This window comes from Paraphaeosphaeria sporulosa (assembly GCF_001642045.1).
Source record: "Paraphaeosphaeria sporulosa strain AP3s5-JAC2a unplaced genomic scaffold CC84scaffold_4, whole genome shotgun sequence".
Taxonomy (NCBI): domain Eukaryota; kingdom Fungi; phylum Ascomycota; class Dothideomycetes; order Pleosporales; family Didymosphaeriaceae; genus Paraphaeosphaeria; species Paraphaeosphaeria sporulosa.
The window spans coordinates 1480711-1500189 of NW_017253363.1; the positions used below are offsets into that span (position 1 = coordinate 1480711).

The 19479-nt window shown below is 56.2% G+C and overlaps 9 protein-coding genes across 9 annotated transcripts; 5 read left to right on the forward strand and 4 right to left on the reverse strand.

Annotated features, from left to right (window-relative positions):
• Positions 1 to 568: 568 nt before the first annotated feature.
• CC84DRAFT_1174969 (uncharacterized protein) lies at positions 569 to 2248 on the forward strand (the record flags this gene model as incomplete). Its single annotated transcript, XM_018180124.1, has 1 exon — positions 569 to 2248. The coding sequence occupies one exon, from the start codon at positions 569 to 571 to the stop codon at positions 2246 to 2248; it is 1680 nt and encodes a 559-aa protein (XP_018037467.1).
• A 1267-nt stretch (positions 2249 to 3515) lies between these two features.
• Positions 3516 to 7540, forward strand: CC84DRAFT_1163337 (rap guanine nucleotide exchange factor 4). Its single transcript, XM_018178244.1, has 5 exons — positions 3516 to 4419; positions 4479 to 4809; positions 4867 to 5079; positions 5211 to 6973; positions 7032 to 7540. Exons 1-5 carry the CDS (start codon positions 3928 to 3930, stop codon positions 7113 to 7115), a joined length of 2883 nt encoding a protein of 960 aa, XP_018037468.1. The 5' UTR covers positions 3516 to 3927; the 3' UTR covers positions 7116 to 7540.
• A 382-nt stretch (positions 7541 to 7922) lies between these two features.
• CC84DRAFT_1204696 (uncharacterized protein) lies at positions 7923 to 8279 on the reverse strand (the record flags this gene model as incomplete). The annotated part of the gene is made up of 1 exon (XM_018181921.1): positions 7923 to 8279. The coding sequence occupies exon 1, from the start codon at positions 8268 to 8270 to the stop codon at positions 7923 to 7925; it is 348 nt and encodes a 115-aa protein (XP_018037469.1). The 5' UTR covers positions 8271 to 8279.
• Positions 8280 to 8385: 106 nt separating this feature from the next.
• CC84DRAFT_1163339 (cytochrome c oxidase, subunit VIb) lies at positions 8386 to 9034 on the reverse strand. The gene is made up of 3 exons (XM_018178245.1): positions 8951 to 9034; positions 8664 to 8776; positions 8386 to 8610 (listed from the first exon to the last, which is right to left on the reverse strand). The coding sequence occupies exons 1-3, from the start codon at positions 8994 to 8996 to the stop codon at positions 8512 to 8514; spliced, it is 258 nt and encodes an 85-aa protein (XP_018037470.1). The 5' UTR covers positions 8997 to 9034; the 3' UTR covers positions 8386 to 8511.
• Positions 9035 to 9251: 217 nt separating this feature from the next.
• On the forward strand, positions 9252 to 10032 carry CC84DRAFT_1258292 (uncharacterized protein; the record flags this gene model as incomplete). Its single annotated transcript, XM_018184811.1, has 5 exons — positions 9252 to 9362; positions 9419 to 9434; positions 9512 to 9574; positions 9628 to 9640; positions 9692 to 10032. The coding sequence occupies 5 exons, from the start codon at positions 9252 to 9254 to the stop codon at positions 9777 to 9779; spliced, it is 291 nt and encodes a 96-aa protein (XP_018037471.1). The 3' UTR covers positions 9780 to 10032.
• Positions 9908 to 10758, reverse strand: CC84DRAFT_1258293 (putative peptidyl prolyl cis-trans isomerase cyclophilin). The gene is made up of 2 exons (XM_018184812.1): positions 10384 to 10758; positions 9908 to 10331 (listed from the first exon to the last, which is right to left on the reverse strand). Exons 1-2 carry the CDS (start codon positions 10705 to 10707, stop codon positions 10191 to 10193), a joined length of 465 nt encoding a protein of 154 aa, XP_018037472.1. The 5' UTR covers positions 10708 to 10758; the 3' UTR covers positions 9908 to 10190.
• A 119-nt stretch (positions 10759 to 10877) lies between these two features.
• On the forward strand, positions 10878 to 15089 carry CC84DRAFT_1195418 (uncharacterized protein). Its single transcript, XM_018181407.1, has 5 exons — positions 10878 to 11245; positions 11291 to 11410; positions 11464 to 14531; positions 14585 to 14883; positions 14934 to 15089. The coding sequence occupies exons 1-5, from the start codon at positions 11037 to 11039 to the stop codon at positions 14979 to 14981; spliced, it is 3744 nt and encodes a 1247-aa protein (XP_018037473.1). The 5' UTR covers positions 10878 to 11036; the 3' UTR covers positions 14982 to 15089.
• Positions 15090 to 15578: 489 nt separating this feature from the next.
• Positions 15579 to 16403, forward strand: CC84DRAFT_1204700 (uncharacterized protein; the record flags this gene model as incomplete). The annotated part of the gene is made up of 2 exons (XM_018181922.1): positions 15579 to 15695; positions 15927 to 16403. 2 exons carry the CDS (start codon positions 15579 to 15581, stop codon positions 16401 to 16403), a joined length of 594 nt encoding a protein of 197 aa, XP_018037474.1.
• A 479-nt stretch (positions 16404 to 16882) lies between these two features.
• Positions 16883 to 18835, reverse strand: CC84DRAFT_1204701 (uncharacterized protein). The gene is made up of 7 exons (XM_018181923.1): positions 18541 to 18835; positions 18206 to 18389; positions 17811 to 18085; positions 17650 to 17758; positions 17558 to 17602; positions 17423 to 17501; positions 16883 to 17366 (listed from the first exon to the last, which is right to left on the reverse strand). The coding sequence occupies exons 2-7, from the start codon at positions 18364 to 18366 to the stop codon at positions 17160 to 17162; spliced, it is 876 nt and encodes a 291-aa protein (XP_018037475.1). The 5' UTR covers positions 18367 to 18389; positions 18541 to 18835; the 3' UTR covers positions 16883 to 17159.
• Between the last annotated feature and the right edge of the window lie 644 nt (positions 18836 to 19479).

Sequence of the window (19479 nt, forward strand, 5' to 3'; positions counted from 1 at the left end):
TCACAAGTGACAGTCTCTCTCTATCCCTCTGGGCGTATTGAGACACCTCGAAGACCGCACACGGCGCACGCTCGAGCGTGCGCATCTGAACGGCCCGACTCAGCTCCTTACTTCGAGCCTCATGTGCGTGTTCATGGCTGTGTGATACGCAATCAGTTGTGCCAGGTTTCGGGGGACCTCCATTGGACGTGCAGAGACTATTGCATGCAAGGACTGTGACATCGAAACCACAAACACGTAGACATGCTTCCGATTCCGAATGACCACGCGCGCGCCCCTTTGGCGGTGTCGTCCACGGACATCCCGCGACTCGGATTGAAGAACGTCCCAGCCAGCGGTAAGTACGAATTCCATCCCTGCCTTCGTCCTCCCTCCCAAATTCCCAAGAGACTGGCACCACATTTCCACCACTGCAGAATTTCGTCCAAATTTCGAGCTTCTTTCCGCTGCGACCCTTGTTCAGGGTCCATCTCGATCCGAGGTACCCTTGCTCTGCAACAACCTTCTTGACTCCAGCACCTGTGGACAGTTTGTTCACATTGCTTTTACGATTCGATATTCACTGAGAATGCCTTTGCAAAAGCCGCCTCCAAAGTCTCGACGCGTTGCTGACCAGAAGGTTCGAGCAGACAAGCAGATCAAAAACCAACGACGGAAAACGCTTCAGACTATCAGCGAGTTGGCCCCTCACCACGCGACTACGCAAGGTTCCACAGGCTCCTCATCATGGTCGAGAAATGACGTTATCACCCATGACAGTCCAGGAAACTTGGGATTAAAGCATTCCAGGAACAGTCGTCGGCGTAGCCTGCCAGTCCAGGGATTGGCGAGCCAACGTGACTGCACCGGATTTTCTGAGCGATCGATAAGTTCATCCGGTGTTTCTACACTGCAACGCTCAGGCACAGCCCTCAACAACCAACAAGGCAGCTCAAGGAATAATCCCAGGCGCCGTTCTATGCCTACCTCGTTCGAAACGCGAGGTCGTTCCTTATCTCCGGTCGCTGAAGGAGAATTGTCGAGACAGCCGATACCAGATGACTTGCTTGGATCAGCTCCGAGCCGCAGTCGGTCAGGCAGACAGCAGTCCGATGGCCCATCTCGTGGAACAGATCAACAAGGAGGGGGATGGAATGCACGCCGGAAAAGAGACCTCATTAGACGTGAGCAAGCACTCATGGAGGCAAATGCTCGACGTACGAAAGAGCATCTTAGCCTTGCCATAGGAAGTTCCGCGGCTTTACCGACCGTCTCACCTCTGCCAGCCAGCCGCGATGATCTCATCGCCCAACAATCCCGCTACTACTCGCAACTGCCATCGCTCAGTCAACCTGCAGGTGCCAATAGTGTTCGCCGGAACAGCCGCGGGAGAAATGGGAGACAGGTCAACGGCACTATCATCGATGGACGGTTATTCCTGGACATGGACCCGGGAAATGCTGGCAGCAGTCCCCAAACGTCTGGATTGCGAAGGAGTGTTTCCGCGACGTCTGACCGACATTGGACCTCTCACAGAGAACCAGCAAACAGAACAGCGGTCACAGCCATACGTTCAGTGTCATCGACTTCTCTTCTGGGTTCTGCTCTGGCCGAACGGCAACTGGTAGAGCCCCGTTCATCCAGTTCCTTGCAGACTTCGTCCAACTCGACACGCTCGTCATCGACCAAGTCCAGTGTCTCTTCAAGCACGACCAAGCCGACCCAGCGATCGTCATCATTCACGTACACTAGGCTTGTGGATCATCCCCTGCGGCAAAACCCTGTCACGCGTACCATGGGCAGTAACGACTGCGGCCCTGCGCTTACGCAGGCAAATCTCGAGACCAGCCTGCCTCCACCACTGTCCCACGCTTTCCTTGGGTCGCAGCTGGTGACTCAAACGACGTACGCGCATTCAGTTCCAGCATCGCCCAAGTCCGTCGCTTCACGCCAGCGTCCTCGCTCCGGCAGCGCGTCACAATCACGAGCATCTTCTGTGCACGTACAAAAGGTCACGGATTCGAACGACATCATCTATCGCGAGAACCCCGACAAGAGAGGGCCAGCTACACCAGACAGCCGTAACGGGTCCAGGAGATATTCCAGGGAAGAAACAGAGAGGCAAGTCGCACGGGAAAAGATCAAGGAGAGAGTGCGGCGGGCGAATGAGCTCGAAGAGAAGAAGGAACGGGAGTTGGTCGAGGAGGAGCAGAAAAGAAAGAAGGCGAAGTCGAGGGGATTCATTTGCGGGTTGTTTGGGAAGGCTTAATGATTTGAACCTTCTTCGGTATATTGGACGTGGGCATGGACGAACACGCATTAGACGCACAATGATTGGGGAAGTAGGCGTTTGTACATATGCTCTGGTGGATAGAAGCAGGCTGTTTGGATGGATTGGCATGACGAATACCCCGAAATTGCATGAACCAAACAGAGCTCACGGCTCTTTTACGAGCGGACTAGTGTATATCTCGTATGCTGACCACGAGTCTCTTTTGCCCTGCCGAAGATGACAAGTCTTTGCAGCATCTACACAGACAGAGGCTCCCAAACCGGCAATGCGCTGTTCCCGACTCTGAACGACTGCCACCAAAGCGCCTCACCAAGAGCACCTGCCATGCTTCGGACACGCGATACCTGTTGACCGATTACTGGAGGGCCCATGACGATACGTTCCTAAGCGAGTTCGCCTCACCATGTTGTGCTCGCAACCCTGGATGCATCCCGTTCAGCCTCACACTATCGAGGCGGTGAAGAGCTCAGCTCATGCTCTCACGACCCGAGTTGCCCGTTGCACATCACCAATAGCACATGCATGCCCCGTGCTCAGCGGATCGACACCAGCCGTTCGCATGGCTGGAAAGGCCGCACCTCGGAAGGAAGAGGGTTCAGCCGCGCGTGCATACAAATACACCGACTGTGCCGCACCGGGGTCTACGAAGCAGGGGAAGGGAGGGCGTGGGATTCGGAGGTGGCAAGTTAGTGTCAGTGGTGTCTGGGTAGTCTGCGCGTGGGAAGCGAGATGGGCGTGATACGTCGATAGCGATAGCAAGCCACGGAGTTGCGATTGCATACGATACAGTAGTGGCTGGCCAGTCCGCGGGTTCGCAGTGTGGACGGTGGGATGGACATGGCCGCATGGGACGGTACGGGATGTGGGGAATCAGGACCCTGCTTGCAATTGTCCGAGCGTGAGACGACAGCCACGTGTGGACCGCGACGCTAGGTGGTGCTCGGGTTGGGATCGCCCGGCGTAGCCATGTTGGAGGTGTCGTGCACACGCTGCACGCACGACGACGGATGTGGCCGTCGGCGTTGACCAGCCTCAGATCGACATGCTCTAGCGTCATGTGATGGACTCGCCGTCGGGCGCGCGGCCTCGCGAGCTGTGATGAGAGGCCAGATGCGGAGCCAGCACGGGGCCCCGTCTCGGTGAGCTGCCAGACGCCGTGGGCACAGCATGCGGAGTGCTGCGACAAGGAGGGCGTGCCTCTGTGCCGAAATCCACACAATATACGCCGAACATGAACGGAGCACTCGCGTGTGAGTCGTGCAGGGTTTCCTCTGCCGGTTGCCATGCGTCTGTGCTGCAGCTGCACTGCACCGTCGAGGAAACGGCTGGCGACTACGAAGCGTTCTGTTCGCCATAGCATCGAGTCGCTACTCCCCTCCCCCCCGGCACCCATTCCACGCCGCCCACGCCCTGCCCTGCCCTGCCCGCCGCGCTGTTTGCTCGTCGATTGCATGCACCCTCCGCAGGCTGTCGCCCAGAGCCCCCCGCTGCCACACAGCTTCCAATGTCCGCAGGCAGTCGACCCCGCCTCCCGCAACTAGACGCGCCCAGCGGTTCGCTGTCACCCGCTCTCCACGGCCGCCACGCAGTTGCACGACGCGCGCCGCCGCCCTCCAGGCTCTAGGCCCGCCTGCTGCTGAGCACCCGTGCCACCGATGCCGCCGTCAGCGAGGCCGCCGAGTGCTGCTGGGCAGGCTCGGGGTGCCAGGCCAGCGCCGACCGAGCAGAGGAGCACCGCCAGAAAGAGCGCCCACCAAATGGAGTCGCCGCGCAAGGAGTCGGCCCAGTCTGCCCACGCCGGTGCCGGTGCCGGTGCGACGGGCCTGCGACCTCCCAGCCTCAAGCATCGCGCCCACTCGGCGCCCATGGTACCCAAGAGCCACCACGACGCGTCCGACGACGACGATGGCACCGCCAGCCTGGGCGAGGGCACCGAGGACTGGGAGATTGCTGGCGACGAGTTCTTCCAGCGCTACCACTTCCCCGAGGCCGTCCAGCCCACCAAGCTCGAGATCTCCTCCAGCGAGGTCGACTCGTCCTCCGACACCGAGGGGCCCCTCTCCCCTACAAGCCTCAAGGGCCGCCATCCGCTGCAGATGGACATCCGCGCACCCCCCAGCCCGCGGTCGCCCGCGCCGTCTATAAGCGTAAGTTGCTTCTGGGGCCTCGAAACTCGCGTAGCTGCAGCACTAACGCAGCTGTGTAGTCCGGCATCAGCGACTCCTCGGCCATGCAGGACATCAACATTGCCGTCCTGGGCGCCCGTGGCTCGGGCAAGTCCACCTTCATACGCCACGCCCTCAATCTGCCCACTGCAGCGCCGGGCGCAGTCCGCACGCGCAAGATGACCATAGACGGCGGACTATATGTGGTGCGCTTCCTCGAGATGTCCATCAACGACGTGCAGGTGCGGGACCAAAACTGCGTCAAGTGGCCAGACACCCTCGAAGATCTCGCAACACCACGGATTGACGGCGCCATCACCATCTATGATGTCACCAGCGAGCAGAGCCTGGCACGAGTGCCAGAGATATTAGGTCAGACGCTGCACCATTTCCGACCCTACGACGCAATATGCTAAAGGCTCGTGTTAGGCCTACTATCCCGATCGGGGCTACCATTTGTACTCGTGGGGTGCAAGTGCGACCACCACCCCGCCCACCGTAAAGTCGACCCTGCAGTGGTGGAGAAGAAAGCAAAAACTTTCTTGGGCGAAGTGAATACCTTCCAGACATCCGAGGCCTCGCCTGATGCGTACCGAGGCTGCTTGTCCGTGATTACGCGTGCGGTCATCTCATCTAAGCGACGTGAGTGTAAAACTGATTTCACATGCCACGCTGTTTCTGCAGATACCGTCGTCATGTGCATTTTGACACAGTCACTTTCAGTTTTCGATATACCCAATGCGATCTGTGTACACTACTGACAGCTGAGCCAGCTCGGTCACAAGCATCGATGGCTCGCCGGCGAGCAAACTCCTCGGCAGTGAGGTCTAGTACTGCGCGAGACCCATGGGATCGTAAACACGAGCGCGCCAATTCTGAATTCTCGGCACGGTTGCGACCAAGCTCTGCTGAGGTCAAAGGCCATCGATACAAAGCAAGCGAAACGAACAAGACTTTCTTCAACTTTGAAGAAGAATCACCTACGTACGAATCTAATGAATCTGACGGTCAAGCAGACGACGGAGATGCTTTGGCCTGTAATCTGCCCTCAGACGAGAATGGCTATACTTTTGACCAGCTCGTGGATCGACTTTTAGCCCAACCCACAGATAAAAAGGACACCAAATTTGGTCACATGTTCCTTGCGCTTTATAGGAAATTTGCAACACCAGGACAACTGCTCGAGGCTATATTGAAGCGATTCGAAGCACTCAAGAGAAGGTCACCCCCAGTTCTACGCATCATTGCGCAAATGCGGTATCTTACCATTATGCAACAATGGACGAGCCACTATCCAGGCGACTTTGCCTATCCCTCCACAAGACGCACTCTACGCAGGTTCGCCACGGCCCTTGCCGGTAACCGCGAATTCGCTGTTGCAGCGGCAGAGATTCTTCACGATTACGAGGCTATCACGGACGACGATGATACGGATTGGGCGTGCAGCGATCGCCTTCGGGCTCAGAATGAGCAGATCCCAACATTCCACACAGTCCTGGATGAGGACTCGGATGACGACGATTTCACCAAAGCACTTGGCCACATGTCTATGTCGTCAGAGCAACGTTTGTCGATCGCCCGGAGCAGTATGACAGGGCATTCACGATCAACACAAGGGACCACAGGAACAAACAGCTCCACGCAAACCCTCCTTCACCAGGTCGAGCTGAATGAACGATTAGCGAGGCACCTGGTTCCAAACCCGATCAAGCCTCTGACAAAGCTTCAATGGCGCCAATTTATGGAAGAACCAGAAGAAGCCATAGCCAAAGAATTGACGAGGATGGACTGGATCATGTTTTCATCAATCCGGCCTCGCGACTTGATTCGTCATGTGAGCATGAGCCCGGAAGAGAAGAAGAGGTTCAAGAGCTTAGAGAACGTAACGCGGATGACGGATCATTTTAACCATGTCCACTTCCTCGTACAGCACTACATACTCATGCGAGACAAGCACCGACATCGTGCTCTCATGCTCGAGAAGTGGATGAAAGTAGCGCGCGAGCTGCGGAAACTGAACAACTACAACTCTCTCGGGGCCGTGCTGGCTGGCATAAATAGTACAGCAGTGCATCGCCTCGCAGCCACCAGAGAACTTGTTCCCCAACAGGCCAATCTCGACTTCATGAAGCTAGAGATCCTCATGGGGCAATCGCAATCGTACAAGTGCTACCGACTAGCATGGGACAACAGCGCAAGGGAGCGCCTCCCATATTTACCATTACACCGACGAGACTTGGTAACAGCATCGGAAGGCAACGCAACATTTGTGACCGACAAGACCAAGCAGCCAGAAGTATTCGGCGCCCATCCTGGAACCAGCGTATCTCTCGGCGCGGCCGGGAACCGGAACTCTCGAGAAGCGCCTCCCGGGGGCGTCACTGGTAAAGAGCGCATCAACTGGAAAAAGTTCGAGCTCATGGGCGACGTGATTGTGAGAGTTCAACGAGCACAGGGAACACCGTACCCGACGTGGCGGCAGAACGACGAGATCAAGAACCTCATCCTCGACATCAAGATCATGAAGGACGAGGAGGTATGTTTGCGCTTCTCCCCGTCTTGGATGATGAACAGGAAACTAACGACGATGGCAGGATCTCTACGACCGCAGTCTTAGCCTGGAGGCCGCAGGCGCAGGCGAGAAAAAGAAATTTGCCAGCTGGTGGCGAGAGCGTTAGTGCCTCCATTCTTACCTTACGTTGCATCACTTCTGCGAAGTTCTCTGCTCTGTTGTACATTGCTCAGCTCTACACCTGTACCACGTTCAAGCTCTCGATTCCACCAGTCGCACTGCATCCATCACGCCCTGTGCTGTGCTGCGCCGTGCACTCGTGTTGACTCGCGCTTGTTCTATCTATACCCACCTTCTATCTTATCTTCTGCTTTACGTTACATTGCATCTTTTTCTAGACGACAGAGGTCTTCTTTGCCTCGCTTGTTTTTGTTCTTAACCTTACCGTCGCCTTTCTGCACTGTAAGATATGAATGTTTAGAATAGAGCGTGCACTAAGAGGTGTTGTTCCGCAGCGCGACTCTCCCTACCCATCCCGCACTTGCCGCCTGTGCAAGACTACCAGACCGAGGGCACGAATTATATGCGCATTTAGAGGGGGTGGGAGGCTGGATGTGAGAAGGTGGGGTGAGGGGGTAGGAGAGGGGATTCCGAGGATGGGGGAGGCCGGGTGTCTTGTTGTGCTCTTCGTCGAGACGTGCGGAGGAGGAGAAGTTTGGCATGCATGTATCGCTTGCGTGCTACGCGTGTTTTGCAGCCGAGTTCCTAGGGGTTCGGCTGAGCTTGAGTTGAGCTGAGTTGGGCTGCGCTGGCTTGTGGTTTGTTTGCATGATATGATACCTTTTCGCACGTCTGGAACAGCATGGGCTTGGGTCGGGATTCGGGATTGGGTTGGGTATGTTCATCATGATGAGATGGGATGGGATGGTAGCGTGCATGTACATGTGTGAGCGGGCTGGGTGGTGATTAAGGGTTACGAAATAATGAAATGCGTGCGATGACTACTTCGGGCGCGGATGAGTGAAGCGTAAGGCGAGTGAGGTGGTGATGGTGACGGTGCTGTGGGGGTGGGGTGGCGTGTGGAGTGGTGATGTGTGAGGGTAGGTGGTGGTCTGGTCATGATGATTGCCGATGGTGCTGGATGTGCTGTCGCGGGCCCGGATAGCTCGGAGTGGGGACATAGTTCACACAGTGGAGTTGAATGCTTGGATTCTATGGGTGGCTCGTTGCTGAACCTGGAACTGGCTGGGATGGCTGCGGTATCTGGATCTGGATGTCTGTGGCACACGATACATCGAGGTTGCCCCTCCCACGCGAACATTTTGAGGGCGAGGACAAACAAGTGCTTAGAGCGGATTTACGGTTGTGATGAGTATTTACACGACGCAATGTGAGGTCACGACGGTCTGCGGTAAGTGATGAATCCAAACTGGTTGCTGCTACCTTCTCGAGCGTTATGATACAGGGAGACTCTATGTGATGTCCAGTTTGCGATCCACGACCCACGGGTTCCGGCTTAAGAAAAGTTCCGTCCGATGCGCGCAGCTTGATTTGCGGCTTGTCTACTGGTCGAGCCTGCACGGGAAGATGCCCTTCTCACGCTGGTCGTCCCATCGCGAAGTCCAGCCGCTGGGGCAGAGCGATCGGTAGGCCAGGAGGAACTGCGTCGGGATTAGCCTCGGTGCACGCCGTGGCATGCCCGGGAGGTGCGTACCTGGCGGCAGGGCGCAAAGTCCTCGCCCTTGGCGGTGATGCACTTGTGGTAGTCGACGTAATTCTGCCAGCAGTGCTTGGTCTGGTTCTGGTTGGGGAAGCGGGCGTCAAAGCCTGGGCCAATGCGTTAGCGACTCCATCCACACAGGCTCTCCAGCTTATCGCGCGGGCCTGCGCAGCGCGGCGGAGGCGGCCTGGAGCTTCGCGGGAGCTCTCTCGGTGGGTGGCGTACCGGCTGTGTGGCAGGTTAGCAGTGCTCTGTCCGTGTGCGGGCGGGCGGGCGCGTACCAGTGACGAACTTGAAGGGCTTGGTCTCGGTCTCCTCGTCGGACATGTTGGCGGTGTATAGCGGAAGGTTCTAGGTTGCGGGTGGAGGGCAATGGCTGCAGGCAGAGTGGTGACGAGGGCGATGTGAGGTCGCCAGTGAGGAGTGGTTCGATGGCGCTTTGTCGGCTAGCGGCTCGGCGGCGCCCTGAGCTCTGCCCATGCATCTCAAACGACGTGACGTTTGACGAGACCACACTTCTGCACTCCCACCACCGCACACGCACTCCGGACTCTCCACTCTACACCCGCGACCACCGCAGACATGTTCAAGCCCACCGCCCTCAGGGCCATGCAGCCCACCCGGATGATGTTCATGCGCCGGAGCGCTCCCATGTACATGCGGCAAACGGCGCGCATGATGAAGCCCGTCCCTGTATGTTGAGCGAGCTAGCCGCCGCTTTCTCTGGTATCGCTACTGACTGTGTGCAGAAGGAAGAGCAGTCCGGTAAGCCATTGGCCCGCTAGAGCGAGATCTGGGAGGGAGAGACACATGAAGATCGGATCTGATTTGGACATGTGCAGCTCACGGCGTCTCCCAACGTCTGCGCCAGCTCAAGAAGATCCCCGCTGAGTTGATCCCCCTCGGTACGTTTCCCCCTCCACCATGTAATGGCAGAACAATAATTAATCCAATGCAGGTATCGTCCTTGCGTAAGCGTTCCACCCTCGGTTACCACGGATGGAGTGGCTAATACCTTCTAGGATTGCCGTCTTCGCTGCCATCTTCTCGCTCGGCCGGAAGCTTGTCGTCGACAAGACGCTCCGCCTCAAGAGGCAGTCTGGACACTAGACACGATGGACAGATGCAAGGAATATTGCAGGCGGGGTAGTTGGGTCGGGGGAAGGAAAAGGCCCTCTGTACAAAGTTAGGAACAGGTCGAGAAGCCATCGTCAGAAACTCAAAGGTCAATTTCATTTGTCTGGCATACATTATACGTCAGGTCTTTGCCTCCGGAATGTGATGCTGTGAAAGATGTTGGTATGGTGTGATATCTTGGAAGACCGTGACACTTGACAACCCGTAGAGTAGCGATTGGATCCAGAACACAACTCGTTACATTGAGCTATGTTACATACAGTCTGTCATGCAGTGGAAAAAACCATGGTATCATAAACCGAATTCCCCGCACCCGTTGCGCCTATCCTTTTCCAGATATACAAATAGTCGACTGCTGTAAGTCAAAGTTGGAAAGTCCAAGGTTCAAGCTGGTTTTGGACCAGCCTCGTCGAGTCCCTCGAGTCCTTGCATGGGATCCATTGGGCCATCGTCTGCAGCTTCTGGCGCCTGTTGCGCCGCTTGGCGATCTTCCTCGCTCACAGCATGCTTTGCAATCCAGCCCTCCTATACTCGAGTCAGTACGTGCCTATTATATCTTGTGAAGAAAACAACATACCTGCTCCCAAATTGCCGTCTTACTACCCAAACCCTCATTTGCGTCTTTCTGCGGCTTGGCAGCAGCAACCTTAATGACCTGACCGAAGAGCTCACTCCTGTCCATGTTGTCGATGGCATCTGCAGCATCCCCGGCCGTCTCGAACTCCACGTAGCCGAAGCCTCGGTGCGGATCACTCGAGGACGGCGCATCCGGTTTTGGCAGGTTGACTTCTACGATATCGCCGAACGGCAGGAAAGCGTGATATAGGGTTTGTTGCGTGACAGCATGGTCGAGGCCACCGACAAACACGGTGGCCTTTAGTCGTGAGCTGTCTGCCGCCATGATACGCTCGAATCGATTGAATGTGATGGAGTAGTCGCGCGATGCGGGCTCTTCATTGGTGAACTGGGACAGGCGCTCGCGAAAACACCACGTGACCGACCCACAAATACGGGGGTCGTGCTTGCCAAGTCCGCGATGATGGCAGGAAGGACAGGTGTGTTGATGGTGAAGCTGCCTAAGAATCTCGCCCCGTGTCCAGATACATTCCGCCTGTCGCCTCCACTCGTCTTCTCCCCTATTTCTTCCTTCAACTTCCCGAGTTGCAGCCCCCGAATTTTGCACACCAGCGTCTTGTTCGTCTGGTCTGACAGCTGCGAGCGACCGCCGCCATGGTCCGTCTCCGAGAAATACCCAGAACGGCCACCTTCGCGTGGTCGCCTGGGCCGAGGCAGCCATTGATTGCTACGGGAACGAAGGCGGGCGCCGTCGACGCAGACTTCTCAAATGATACCACGTTGGAGCTCTGGGAGCTCAACTTGGACAGCGCGGAGCAGGGCATTGAGCTGCAGCCCGTCGCTACTGTGAACGTAGAATCGAGGTAAGGGCACAGGAACTGCATGGGGCATAGGCTAAGCAAATACAGATTCAATGGCATTGCCTGGAGTCAGCCGAGCGAGTCGTACCCTCGAGGAATAATAGCGGGCGCATTGGATAGCGGGGCATTGGTGCTCTGGGATGCGGAAAAGCTGCAGAAGGGAGAAAGGTCGCGATTTCGCTCTCTGACCATACAACGGCATGGATGCTAACAGTCCATAGCGATGCGCTTATAGAGCAGATCGACAAACACACCGGCCCCATTCAGGCCATCCAGTTCAACCCCTTCCGACCCAACATCCTCGCCACCGCAGGCGCTAAGGGCGAGCTCTACGTCCACGATCTCGACGATCAGTCCAAGTCATTCCGCCTGGGCAAGGCGGGCGCGAACCCAGACGAATATACCTCGTTGGACTGGAACAAGAAGGTGGCACACATCCTCGCAACTGGCAGCAGCGGAGGCTTCGTCACCGTGTGGGATGTGAAGCAGAAGAAGGAGAACCTCACATTGAACAATTATGGCAGGAAAACAGTGAGCTCAGTATCATGGGACCCCGAGGTTCCCACGAGGCTGGTCACAGCCATCCCCACAGATCAGAACCCACTGGTACTGGTGTGGGATCTCCGAAACTCGAATGCTCCGGAGAAAACGCTCCAAGCCCACGACCAGGGCGTGCTTTCAATTTCATGGTGTGTGCAGGACAGCGACATCCTGCTGTCCGCTGGCAAAGACAACCGAACGATCGCGTGGAACCCGCACACGGGCGAATATCTTGGAGAGTTCCCCGTCGTGACTAACTGGACGTTTCAGACGGCTTTCAACCCCTCGAACCCAAACTTGCTCGCCACTGCGTCCTTCGACGGCAAAATCGCCGTCCAGTCTCTCCAAAACACCGGCGCTGGAGCCGAGCAAACGAAGTCGACCGCACAGGCATTGGATGGCGAAGACTTCTTCTCGAAGACACACGTTGAACCACAGGGCGCTTCTTTCTCCTTGAAGGCACCGCCAAAGTGGCTCAGACGGCGCGCCGGTGTGTCGTTTGGGTTCGGTGGCAAGTTGGTCCGCTTTGGCATTGCAGAAGGTAAATCGAAGGTCAGCATATCCACCTTCGAAGTGGACTCCGATATTGGCGCAGCAAGTGAGGAGTTCGCCAAGACTCTGGAGCAAGGTGATCTTGCCGCTATCTGCGAATCGAAGATCGCGAAAGCGAGCACAGATGAAGAGAAGGCTGATTGGAAGGTCATCGAGACGCTCATATCGGACAGCCCCCGTAACCACCTTATAGAATACTTGGGCTTCTCAGGTGTTGAACAGGATGAAGAGGTCGAGGAAAAGAAGGAGTCTGCAGGAACCGATGGTGCAGAGGAGGAAGGGGCTTCTTTCTTCGACCAATCGGATGAAGGAGGCAACTTTCTCTCTGACCTCGCGGCATCCAAAGGCGCAAAGACAAACAACCCGTTTTCGATCTACTCCGGCTCCGAATCCGATGCCGACAAGAAGATCACTCAAGCACTCATGCAAGGTTCTTTCGAGACAGCCGTGGACGTTGCTTTGAAGGAGAACAGGCTTTCTGATGCATTCATGATCGCCATTTGCGGAGGAGACAAGTGTATTGCGAAGGCTCGAGCAGCATACTTTAAGAAGCAAACAGACGGCCCCAAGTACACTCGTCTTTTAGCTTCGATTGTCGGAAACAACCTTTGGGACGTGGTGTACAATGCTGATCTGAAGGATTGGAAGGAAGTCATGGTCACTCTCTGCACATACGCTGATAAGACCGAGTTCCCCGACCTCTGTGAAGCCCTCGGTGACCGGCTGGAGGAAGCCATTACTGAGGAGACAGAGTCTTACCGAAAAGACGCCTCTTTCTGCTACCTGGCAGGTGCGAAACTTGAAAAGGTTGTCGTCAACTGGGCACAAGAGCTGCAGGAGAACGAGGCTGCAAGCGTTGAGAACTCTACCGGCGACAACAGCTTCTCCATCCACGCAAAGTCTCTGCAGGATTTCATTGAAAAGGTCACCGTCTTCCGACAAGTCACCCAGTTTCAGGATCAGGAGCAGACTAAGGAGGCAGATTGGAAGCTCGGCCCGCTATACGCTAAGTATGTTGAGTACGCCGATATCGCCTCTGCACACGGCAAGCTGTCCATCGCTGAGAAATACCTGGATCTCCTACCCGAAAAGTACCCTGCTGCAGATGTGGCAAGGGACAGGGTCAAGAAGGCGACAAGAAAGGCAGCACCACAAGCAGCTCAACGACAGACCCCAGCTGCTTCCGCTCAACGTGCCTCCCGAGTGGTACCTACCTACCCAGCCCAAACGCCTGTGTCAGCGATCCCAGTTGCCGCTCCATTGCAGCAGCCTGGCTCTCAGTATGCCCCACCTAACCCCCTCGCACCTCAAGCACAGAAGCCTGCACCATCCTACACTCCAGCACCTAGCCGGAATGCCTATACTCCTGCAGGATACCAGCCAAGCGCCCCGTCTGTGCCTCAATATGGTGGATACCAGCAACCTCAAGCAAACCCTCTTGCACCACCTCCGCGTAACTTCTCTAGCTCTCCTTCAGTAGCACCCGCAGCTACCCAGAAGAACATTCCTAATTGGAATGATATGCCAGAAGGCTTTATTGCGCCGCCAAAGCCAGCGTCACGTCGCGCCACTCCTCTCAATGCTGTAAACTCACCATTCGCTGCCCAGCAGGGTCCCCCTCAACCTTTCGGGGGCCCTTCGCCGACGTATCCTCCACAGTCAAGGCCAACTCCCCCACCGCCACCAAAGGGACCGCCGCAAGGCCCACCTCGTATCTCGTCACCACCGACATCTGCGAATGCTGCTCCCAGCCCATACGCTCCGTCGGCCCCTTCGAATGCGTACACCCCGCCGCCATCGAGCTTTGCTCCCCCGCAGCAACCTCCTGTTCCCCGCGGTACTTCGCCTTACAACCCTCCCCCATCGTCCGCCCCGCCGTCCAACCGCTATGCTCCTGCACCCGGGTCGACGCCTTCAGGACCGCCAGCGGGTATGCCACCTCAACGACAGGTCGCGCCACCGCCAACTCAATTTGGAGGTGCCTCGCCCTACTCCCCAGCGCCGTCCTCTTACGCTCCAGCACCGGGAGCGCAGGCACCACCTCAGGCAGCGGCACCGCCCCCAGGAGGTCCGCCACAAGGCCCACCGAGAGCCGGCCCTCCACCGGGCGGTTTATTCCAGACAGGTCCTCCAAGGCCAGACTCGCGTCCGGGGACCGCTTCCTCACAACGAGCGGCCCCCGCTGCACCCAAGCACCGTATGTCTTCAATATAAATATCACTTGGAACGTCTTTGCTAACAGAACCACAGCCGCCGGCGACCGGTCTCACATCCCTGATGCATCTCGTCCCATCTACGAGATCCTCAACGCAGACATGCAACGCGTGAAGGCCAAGGCTCCTGCCAACTTCAAGGCACACGTTGCAGATACCGAAAAGCGGCTCAACATTCTGTTCGACCACCTGAATAACGAGGATCTACTCAAGGCGGACACTATCCAGCTTATGATTGAGCTTGCAGGACATATGCAGGCCAGACAGTACGACGAAGCAATCGCGTTGTTTACGGATCTGATGACGAACAAGAGCGACGAGGGTAGCAACTGGATGGTAAGTCTCGATGCGCAATTTACATGTGCGTCCCAGGCTGACAGTTACAGGTTGGTGTGAAGCGCTTGATTCAGTTCAGCAAAAGCACGCCGCATTAGATGGGAGAGACAAGACGGGACGTTCCAGCGCATAGTGGCATGCAGTGGGCGGATTGATGTGAATTAGCGATGTATGGTTTATACAAGAATTGATGATGAGACTTGAGCTTGACAAGAGTTTGACGTTGTGATGTTGATTTGTGCGTATGCGTGTGTGCTTCTCTCCTTGGGCGCTGATTGTTAGCGCGCTTTCCACAACGAGTGCGCTCAATGGCTTGTATCGATGACGTACAAGCCCAAGCGCGTGGTATACGGTCCTAGCGCGGCATTCCGCCCATTATTTGATTGTCATTTGCCCGGCTGAGAAGAAGGAAGGCTGGTAGCTTTGAGGCTAGTCGTGATGTCATTGTTTCACGGGCGCACGTACATACGTTGGTGGGCTAGCGCGCACGCGAGAAAGGTACGGTACATAACTGAGCTGTGAGACGTGCGCGGAGAGGACTGTTAACTATCACTGCAATTCTACGTAGCGCAAACAAACCATCCTCCCCCGGTCCTCTGGAGTTCTCGTCGCCAAGTGAAGTCGAACGAAGATAAGAAGATATAAGAAGCTTACGGGCTCTGTGGAAAAGTCAGCAAAGGGACCAGGACGCGACGATGCCGTCTAGCAAGGGAAAACCGACGGATCCGAAGCTGAGGGAGAAGGTTAAGGAGGAGGTGAAGAATGAGACGAATAAGGATGGGGGCGGGAAGGGGCAGTGGAGTGCTTGGAAGGTAAGCCATCCTAGTCTTATTCTTTCAGAAGTGGACGCGTATGCAGAGGGCCGGCCAGGTTGTGCAAGCGCGGTGGACGGTCAGCCAGACGAACATTGATCGCTTGATTTTCGGTCTTATGTAAAGTGTTCCCGACCTCGTGTCGCTGGAACGTCTGGAAGGTGGTTGCTCGTCATTTTGGTGTATGCAATCGCGTCTGGATGTCATGTGCTTACTTTACTTGCTGGGTAGGCCTCCAAACTCTCCAAGGAATACGAGAAGCGCGGCGGCGACTACGAGAACGAGGCCGGAAGTAAGAACGAGCCGAAGAAGGGGGCACCGCAGCCTAAGTCTGGTGGCAAGAAACAGAAGGAGGAGAACAAGGCCCAGGGAGATGATGCGGCTTCGCTCGATGACGAGGAGCAAGTAGAGGAGGACGCGGAGGAAGATGCAAAGGAAGACGTACAAGAGGATGCGGAGGAGGATGAGGGCGCGAAGCATAAGGCTAACACGGCGAAGAAAGCGAAGCCTGCAAAGCCTGCGGCAGCAAAGAAGACGGGGAGTCGACCGAAGAAGGAGGGTGCTGAGAAGAAGGAGAATGCTAATAGCAAGATGAAAGAAGAGAAGAAGCCGGCGGAGGGGACGAGGAAGAGTGAGAGGAACGCGGGGAAGAGGAAAGATTACGGAGAAGAGGGTGGGGAGAAGGAGAAGAAGAAGGCGAAGAAGTAGATGCGTCCAGGAGAGGTCTTGATCTTGTGGAATTGTTGAACATTAGCGTAGGTCTTCCTAGGCTAGAATCTAATTCATCCTTAGTACTCTTAGAATGGCGAGTTGCATAGGCATTCGTGCAAAGCAGCATCGGAGTTCGTGTTATGACTAGAAGCTCTGTTGTCAACCTCGCTCTCAAAGGCTTTACACAAATTGCAACACTAGTCTGCTAAGGCATCTGATTGACTGTGGTAGCCCTAGGGTCAGCTGTTAAGCCAGCGAAACGGCCTACATCCGGTCTCGATCTCCCATACAGACCGTGTGATGCTCGATGCTTGAGTAATCCATATAGATTTCAGGGCCTGGGCTCAAAAAATATTGAACAAACAGCGTCATTCTGGAACTGCTGTGGATGTGGTGAGTCATCCTGGAGATTTAGCAAAGATGATGCATTGTATAGTTCCAGAGCTGTCTCGGGCGCAGATGATTGTTGTCATCCAGTGCTAGATCGACGATCCCGAAGCAGCCGTGTATTATTCCAAGGTCCAAACGCGTCTTTGGAAAGTATTGCCAATCGCCCGGTCCCCAAATAAGCTTTGGTATACCTCGCTCCTGGAGAACAAACGGTTGCTCATTCCGTGCGTCAAGACTGCCTCGAGCGCACGGCAAGGAAGGAGCGACGCGCGGCGTATTCCCGAAGGCCTAATCCTACCGCTAGAGACACCATGAACATTAAACGATCCAAGCTCTTCACCGATCAGCGCGACAGTTCACCTGCTACTGGGACTCCGGGCTCATGGCATTGTCGCCCAAGCTTTCTCCCGAGACTGGGGTTCCCGACGGGCGGCGAATTGCAACCCACAGCTCGACCTCTGCCACGTTAGTTTCCTTATGCACACACGCCTGCTTCACGCGGACAAGTTCCCGTTCTTCGAAACCGGCCCTTGCTGCGACGATCGCTCCTTGGGGCACGGCAGATATTCCCTGTTTGGGTTTCAATCAAGGATTCTAGACCGGCCGCCATCAGGAACCAATCTTACCAGTGGCACACCATCGAGATCTGCCAGACGAGTAATGTAGCCAACAAGACGCGTAGCATGTCCACGATTCCAGTACGCACTGAAAAGGTTAGTTGTGACCTGCCATCGTGTTGCTCAGATCGGTTCACGACGTACGGATGCACGGCCAGAGTGCTCAATCTCATTTGGCCTTGGAGATATCTACATCGCGATTAGCCTCAACCAAGACTCATTTTGTATCCACGTACCGAATCTTTGCTGGGGTGGTGGCTTCCTTATACGCGCGAACTCGCTCTTCACAGAGGTCACGCTGGGCGTTGGCGGGAAGATCACGGCCATCCGTCTGGTCTGTGGAGCCTTCGACCAGTCAGCTTCTGATCAAGACCTTCTGGCAGGTTAATGAGCTCACGCGGAGGTTGGAACATGCCTATATACGAAGAACCTGGTTTGATGTCGACACTGGCTACGCCTACCACTAACTTCGACCCCGAAGTGCTAGCACCGGGGGTGTAAGCGGTAGCATCCCTCAGTGCCGGGTACACATCGTTCCCTTCGGTCTCATCCAAAGTGTCCTCCGCCACGAGCACGACGCTCGTGCCGTCTCTGATGGCTCGGTCGTACTCGCTCCAGTACGAACTGCACCCTTGCGGGCCAAGATTAGCACCGCACTCTTCATGACGTCGGCTGAGCCGAGCCAATTACAAACGCCTCGCAACAGGCTTACCACAGAAGCACTCTTCCATTGACTTCTATATGTTGAGGAGCTGGCAGCGGAAGCACGAAGGGGCGTTACGGATCGCTTACAGAAGTGTATCGTCAGGATAGGCAGCATAATGGACACGCTGGTAATGAAATGTTGGCGAGTGAAAGAAGCCCGCCGCTGCAACAGTTGCAATTCTGGCCAAATCTTCCGGGGTAGCCAGCCGTACGCCATCCAACGAGGGCATGGAAGATACCGACGCCATGGCGCTGTGCGCACGTGGAACGGCTGTCATCGAATGGTTAGGACAAGCAAGACACGAGTGAAAAGGAAAATTCAAAGCAGACGGTGGGTTCAGAGATCAAGAGCTCAAACTTGGGGGTCTGACGTCCCACCACGCAAAGTGATGGGATCCACGACGTGTAAGTAAAGTACCTACGCAGGACTAGACTCTACGGGCTACCTGTCCCACTATTCGTCGAATTCTTCAGCCTTATGGGTGGCCGTCCGCTACACCGGTCAGAAGAGAGAAACGAGTGCCTAATTCATCTGCTAATGGATAAGGCGTCACACCAGACGCCCTACGATTGGGCTGGCGGCTACATCGACTAGGCCAACGACTGCGATTACCATCTCGGTACATGCAGCTGGGGATGCGCAGAGGCCGGGTTGGGGATAGATCGTGGGATGAGCGCAGCACCGAAGGAGCGAAGCCTAGGCGAAGCGGTGTGAAGTGCGGACGTTTAATGACAGCGCCTGGACCTGTCAGCGAGGCCACGCCCCGGGGGCAGATGCTTACAGGCGCTGTGTCCACCAATGTGGTCGGCAGGCCGAGACAAACCAGCCGGACAAGGGACGTGCTGACGGACTGCTGCAGCCCTGTGAGAGGACCCACTCAGTCCACCATGGGTGCACGGGAGCTAGGCCAGGCCACGGGCGCATTCCCAAGCGCTCGTCTCCCGCAAGACCTGGTGATGCTATAGCTTGCTGCCGCTGATTCTCTCATACTACACCCCACCCGTCGCTGCGGCTGCCCCATGCCCACGCTCTGCGACTCACTGGATTCAGTAGCCCAGCTGAGAAGCCTGAGGCCCTGCCCCGCAACCGTCGCACGCTGTCAGCCGCACATCGCTCTTTGCCCTCATGGCTGCCAGTTCGCAGTACCACAGAGGCGCTATCGCTCCCCACTCGCACTACCAGGCTCTGCCTGGCAACCACGAACACCTGTACGCCGACCTAGCAACATCGTGGCAGGGCCCTCATGGAGGCTTCTTGCGGGCTCCCGCTCCTTCGGCCCTACTCCAGCGCTTTAGCTCCCCGGCCCAGCGCCCGCCCGCCCACTATCTCGACTACGGCGGGTCCAGCGATCCTATCAATC